Source organism: Primulina huaijiensis, chromosome 15 (genome assembly GCF_012295235.1).
Source record: "Primulina huaijiensis isolate GDHJ02 chromosome 15, ASM1229523v2, whole genome shotgun sequence".
Taxonomy (NCBI): domain Eukaryota; kingdom Viridiplantae; phylum Streptophyta; class Magnoliopsida; order Lamiales; family Gesneriaceae; genus Primulina; species Primulina huaijiensis.
Window position 1 is genome coordinate 20,488,136 of NC_133320.1, and position 7,324 is coordinate 20,495,459.

At 32.8% G+C, this 7,324-nt stretch overlaps 1 protein-coding gene across 1 annotated transcript; it reads left to right on the plus strand.

The window, feature by feature from the left end:
* The first annotated feature begins 4,886 nt into the window (after positions 1 to 4,886).
* On the plus strand, positions 4,887 to 6,554 carry LOC140960003 (uncharacterized). Its single transcript, XM_073418101.1, has one exon. The coding sequence runs from the start codon at positions 5,026 to 5,028 to the stop codon at positions 6,442 to 6,444; it is 1,419 nt and encodes a 472-aa protein (XP_073274202.1). The 5' UTR covers positions 4,887 to 5,025; the 3' UTR covers positions 6,445 to 6,554.
* Positions 6,555 to 7,324: the final 770 nt, after the last annotated feature.

Consider the following 7,324-nt stretch of genomic DNA (forward strand, 5'->3'; position numbering starts at 1 on the left):
TGAACAAATATTACTATTTATGTCAAAAATATTACTTATTATTGTAAATATGAGTATAATTGATTGGTCTCATGCACAAAAAACCTAGTAATTTCTTTCTATATACTAAATAAAATACCACTAATTATTAAATGCTTAACAAATTTAGCAAGATTTCCTCCACATGAAACAATGCATATTGTAAGAAACATATCCCAATATTTTTGTTCTAATTTATCAATTAATTTATAAATTATGAGACTAAATTTTAATAATGTGAAAGCCGGCCCCTAAAGATAATGTGAGATCTTTGATAATTCCAATATAATTTGTACTATAAATTAAGTGACTACACTAGTTATCTTAATTAAGAGCCTAGCTATCCATCAAATAAATATATAATACATATTTAGTATATCAAAAGAAAAAGAATTTTTCATGGCCCTGTCAAGTTTTATCAAGTGGATCCTTGTGTTTAGCCTTGTTCTTGTTATTTATTCATTCGTGTTGAGTATCGTTTACTCTGTAAAGGTATTAAGAGAAAAAAAATTGGAAAGATAACAAAAACAAATTAGGTTATACAATCGTTAATTACCAAGAAAATTAAGTATATGATGAGAGTTTTTTCCACCAAAACTCCTGCGGAATATCGAAAATTTACATGTCTCTTCTGTGTAAGTTAAATAGGCATTTTATACTTTAACATTTTTTTTATAAAAGTTGCACGAACAACTCATTCACTAGCTGGAAATTTGGCGAGTTGAAAGTATTTTGATTACATATCATAGATCAATGAACTTTTTTGTATGCTGGTCATTTTGATCATTTATCTATGAAATATTATAAAAATATTTTAGCTCACAAGATTTTTAGCTGATGTGAGGGATGTTCGTGTAACTTTTATAAAAGATAAGGTCTAAGAGGTTTATTTAATTTTCATAGAGAAAAAAATATGCATTTTCGATATTTCGTTGGGAAGTTCGATACAAACAACTCTATATAATAATGTAGTATTTGAGACTGCATTATGAAAAGTTTTCATAAGCTCACTTCTGACTATTTAATTGTCTTTTTCTATTATAATTTAATCGATAATGATTATGTTTTATAATTATGAAAATATTTAGTTTCTTTTTGAATAAAACTCGAATTTATTTTGGTCAACTTGGATACCAATATGTATGTATACATCTAATTCAATAAATAAAACCAAGCAATTATTGTCCGAATATATTTTATCCCAAGTTTCACCTTAATTGGTATTCAATTTTTTTTACCCAAACGTTATATATATACAATTTATATGTTCATCTTTGTTTCATGTTTTATTTATACTAGTCCTCATTGGCACGTTGTACGCAATACGTGTACATATATTAAAATTTAAAAAATATTTATAAAGATTACAAAATATATTAAGATATGTTAGTTAGAGTAGATCTCTAATGAGACGGTCTCACGAGTCTTTATCTGTGAGACGGGTCAACCCTACCGATATTCACAATAAAACATAATAATCTTAGCATAAAAAGTAATACTTTTTCATGTATGACCCAAATAAGAGACACGTCTCACAAAAGACGACCAATAAGACCGTCTCACACAAGTTTTTGTCTGTTATTTATAGATTGATAAAAATTTCAAGTCATACATATGAGTATGCAACATGCATTGTGAGCAACATTCCAATATTTTTGTCTTCTTCGACCGATTTATTGTTATAATTAGCAAAAAAATAATGTAAAATTGGAATTTAATCATGTGAAAGCTGGCCCTAATCCGGCAAAGATAACGTAAGATATCTGATAATTCCAATATAATTTGTACTATAAATTAAGTAGGTGCAAGTCATCTTAATTAAGAACCCACAGTTAAAAAAAATCCCACAGATTTAGTATACAAAAAAGAGAGAAAAAAGAATTTCCATGGCCAAGTCAAGTTCAATTAATTGGATTCTTGCGTTGAGTCTTGTTCTTGTTATTCTATCAATGGTGGAGTCTGCACAATTTGGTAGTGAGTATTCTTATAATTTCTTACGACTTTTATTCACATATGACATTTCCTCCCAATAAATAATTATAGACGATCTGGATCCTTCCAAAAATTACCTTTAAATATGATTTCATCTGAATAAATATTTGAAATATAAATGATGCTTTTAAAATTTCTATATTAATTAACTTTTTTGTTTGTTGTTTTTCCTTCTATTTTGGGAATGCAGTTGGATTTGGAAACAAAGAAGCAGCTCCAGGCTGCATCTCCGTCTATGGAGCAGAGAGTGGCGACACTTGCGATAGTGTGGCTAAAGGGTTCGATTTGTCATCACAAGACTTCTCAAGCCTTAATCCCAATCTCAACTGCGACGCGATATTTGTGGGACAGTGGCTCTGCATTGAGGCTTGATCTACCTAAATATTCATAGTCGAAATCTTCTCACACTCTACGCATCGATATCGTCTGTTATAGCTATAATTAAATGTTCACTATATAATAAAATAAAAGACATGGTTAAAATCCAATAAATGAATAAATATTTTATCACAACATCTGATCATGTTGAATATGAATAGATGAAATATGTTCATTCTAGAAATGTTTTTTTTTTAATATTGGATACATCTAAATACTATTGTATTAGAGAGAATTTCTAATTATATATTTGTTTGGTGCCTCAATTGTAACGAGTTTTTTTTTTTTTTCATTTATAATTTCTAAGAGTATTTTACTATTTCTTTTGAAAGTATTGGTGAAATGAGCTCAAATGAGATTGGTTATTTTCGGAAATTACCTCATATATAGTAGGTAAAATGGGACTAAAAGTTAAAAATAATATATGACATTAAAAGATATGCTTGATTCGCAGGATGAGATTATTGAATAAATAATAAATAAATGATTAAAAAATTATTGATAGATAAATGTAATATATGTTAATAAAATAGTATTATGTTTAATATGATTTTTTGTGGGTGAGATAAATTAATAATCTTTTCACCTTTTGATAAATTAGCCTTCTAACATATTATAAGTAAAATTTAGGGGGGTTTATTTTCCCACACTTAATTCCACCTAATCACAAAAAAAACGAATGGCTGATTGAGTTTACTAAAAATGTATCAAACAAGTTTTTTTTTTTTAAAATTAACTTAATAACATTAATTCGGGAAGTCCCGAGATACGAGGTTTACAAGCCACGTGGGTAGATCATCATTAACACAACTAATGGAGCTATTACATGTGAGCTAAAATGTGAGCCACTTCGACGGCCTTTCTTCGCACATGTTGGATGGAATGAAAATTTGGAAGCTCTAACATTGATTGGATTTCCAAGGCTAGAACCCCAGCAGATCCAAGATCTTCTACGTGGGAAAGGACCATCCTAACAGCTTCCAATGAGTCAGAAAATATACAAACATTTGATAGCCCAATCCGGATACATAAGTCCATCCCGCTTCTGATTGCCAACAACTTCGCACAAGTAACTGAGCCTGGACATCTGATAGGACTAGCTTGCGCACCACAAACCTTTCCCATTGTATTACGTACCACTGCCCCCAAACGCTAAATTTGTTGTTTATAATATCAAAGCATGCGTCAACATCCAACCTAAAATATTTTGGTAGTGGTGGTACCCACTTCTCCTCCATAAATATTTGAGCATCATTATTCCCAGAAGAACCATCCAAATTATATTTTCGAAAATTTTTCATCATAGCATAAGCCCAGTCCACATTTATCTTAAATTTCTTCCCTGCAAATTCATGGTTGATCTTGCAAATTTCATGCCAAATTGCCCAACAGAGAGTAGCAAAACAGTCAAAATCCTCTTGCTTGAAGGTAGCCAAAAGAAATAAAGCACAATCTAGAAATGAGGCTTCTCGATGCAATTTTCCATCATTGCATCACATCCCCATAGAAGGTACTTGTCTTCTTTGTAAATATTTTCATGCTTCTACGAGTCACTGCTTGTTATTTTGCCCGGTTGTTCGAATTGTTGTATCAAACAAGTTATAAACCCAAAAAGCAAGCACAATCTTAAATTATCGCACGAGTCAATTCTTTGACACAAATCTCTTATTCGACCAGATTAATGAAAAAATATTAGTTTTTATGCCAAAAGTATTACTTTTAACTTCAAGTATGAATAGGATCGATCCGTCTTATTTATATAACTTCGTGAAATCATATTCCAGAAGACCTAATATGTCATTTTACTAATTTTTTTCCTACTGTTTGCATATACTGCTAGCGTAAAGTGATCCATGCCTTCCCTTTCAATTGTCTAAGTGGATCTTCTTGCTTCTTTTTCTTCTTTTTTTAAATCCATAAAACGAGTTCTCGTTTTTCATAATATATTTATGCAATAAAATAGTATTATATTGCATGCAGCACATCCAAATTTGTCTTGCTTCAGGATATACGGAGCACGTTATATGTTTAGATTAACTTAAAAACTCGTATCACAAAATTAACTTGTGCAACAGTCTCACAATAATATTTTTTTGTATAGTTAAATATATCATTTTAATCTATTCGACATACCGAGTTAATGTTAAAAAATATCAAACCGAAGCAATCGAATCTTAATTTCTATTAACAAATATTGAATGTGTGTACATGCATAATAGGAAGGAAATCTTATTAGAATTCAAAATGATCTTGCCAAAATATATAGTACGAGTTTGAGTCCTTGGTGTTAAATCTTGAAATTATTATGATTTAATTTTGGCCATTGCCTAACAAAGTATGGTATTAATTTTTCCAATTAAAATTTGACCAAATATGATTAATCGGATGGTTCATAATAGCCGTTTACTATTCAACGGTCGCGATGGAGCGAAGATGGCCAATAACGTATATTTCCTCTCCAACGGTCGAAAATCTCAAAAAACATAAAAACTGCCAAAGAGAGATCCCAACCCCGACTATCAAATTCATCGTACTCCGAAAAATTTCAAGAAATCTCCAATTTCTTTTCCTCGAATTCTCCCTTTTGATCGGAATCCCATCAGAGAAAAATTAAGTGTGATTCAATTTCCAGAAGGCATGAGTTACGCTACCGAGGTACAGATTTGGAACAACGCTGCGTTTGACAATGGAGATTGTGAAGATTTGACGTCGAATAGACCCTCGTGGGGTTCATTAAAGTCGACTTTTGAGAATCCAAAAGCTTCTTTTGATTCGGTTTCTGGCAAGGAAAATCAAGGTAACTTTCTGGAGAATCAGATCTCCTCTCTTTCTTCTTCTCTGGTGTCGCCAACTAATACGCCCTTTAAGCCAATTAACACAGATAGGGCTTTGGTGAAATCAAGAAATAAAGGATTTTTGAGAAAGGATGATGAAGAAACCAAGTCATCGAGATGTGAAAGTGGAAAGGACATTCGGGATGATAAGAAAATTGACGAGGAAATTATACAGATTGAGAATGAAATTAGTAGGTTGAGTTCAAGATTGGAAGCTTTAAGATTGGAGAAAGTGGAGATGACCCTCCGGGTTTCGGAGAAGAGAGGTAGTAGAGTGGTGCCCGCTAAGTTCATGGATCAGAAACAAAGAGTTGTTGCTAAGAATGCAGAAGAGAAGAAAAAGATTGATGAACTTTCTTCAACAAATGGAAAATCGAGAATTCAAAGAAGAGGGGTTAGTTTGGGGCCATCAGAAATTGTGTCTGGAGTTCGAAGGGGGATGAGTATGGGACCATCCGAGATTTTCGTATCAACAAAAGGGAAGCAATTAGGCAAGCAAGAGATGATCACCCCTTCTCAGAGTAGAAGAAAATCTTGTTTTTTGAAGCTCCAAGAAATAGATGAAGAAAAATTGGCTGAAATGGAAATTGTAAAAGGTTCAAGTGTAAGTCCCAATTCAAGAAAAGTTGCATTCAAGAATCAAGTTCTGCCTAGGCAGGCCATAACCACAATTGCATCCAGAAAGGGTATCAAGAAAGAAGATGGGATTATCAGTTCAATTCAGCCAAAGAAACTTTTCAAAGAAGCTGAAAATTTGGTGAATAAGAAGCCAGTCAAGCCAGGAAGAGTTGTAGCGAGCCGCTACAATCAGAACAACAGCCAAGCTTCTGTTGTGAGAAAGAGGTCGTTGCCAGAGAATGATAAGGATTACACTAAACGATGTGAAAAGAAACGCTCGACATCAGCTGGGAAATCTCGGGTCGAGCATTCAGGGACGGAATCTCGAGTTAAGAAGAAGCAATGGGAAATTCCTAGTGAGATTGTAGTTCACAGAAGTCTTGAAGACGATGAAAAGTCTCCCGACTCCACGGTGGTGGTTCCAAATTTTCTTCCAAGAATCAGAATCGCTCGTTGCATGAACGAGAGCCCTCGGGATTCTGGACCTGCTAAACGGGTGGCTGAATTGACAGGGAAGAACTCATATTTCTCTAATACTGATGGGGAGATGGAGCCATCAATCTGTCAAGCCCTGAATTACGCAGAAGAAGATCAAGAAAGTTAAATTGGAAGGTTTTGCAATAGTTTGTGTATGTAAGTACTTTGGACTCAAATTTGTGTAATGCTTCACTCAACATAAGCACGAAAAAGCATTAAAGCTGGTATTTCAGGTTATGATATCGTGTGATATATTACTGCAAGTGGAATAAGTGTGTCTTTTGGTGAATTGTAACAAATCTCAGGGATTTGGGCAAAAGCGTCTCGTGCTTTCCATTGAGAAATCGTTAATCTTATACTTATTAGTTGTATATAACCCTGACATGTGATTGATGTTGGTTTCTTAAATCGAATTTCAAAAAAAATTTATATTTTGCGGAAACTTGGCATAGATCGAATAATATAAACAACATTTTTCATCAAAATGTTGAACGATCAATACCTATATTAATTTAAAAAATAATCAACAAGAGATATAATATACCTTTGTTGAATGAGATTGGAATACTTTGAGTTAAGACACCGTAATTCTTCCACGTCTACTCTCTCGAACCAACGAACTGACGTGTGGGAGTCACCAAAAACCTTTTGGTTTGTCTCTGTATTGCTCCTTTCTTTTTCTTTTCTGTCACTCATGTACACTGATATATTTCTCTATTTATAAATCTCAACCATTGAGAAAAAAATCAAGAAGAAATATTATGAGTGGGTCTCATATGAGACCGTCTCACGGATCTTAATCTATGAGACGGGTCAACCCTACCCACATTCACAATAAAAAGTAATACTATTAGCATAAAAAGTAATACTTTTTCATGGATGACCCAAATAAGAGGTACGTCTCACAAATACGACCAGTGAGACCGTCTCACATAAGTTTTTGCCAAATATTATTACGTACATTATCTCTCAATTTGTTAAGATTTTTCATCCCAAAATCATATTTT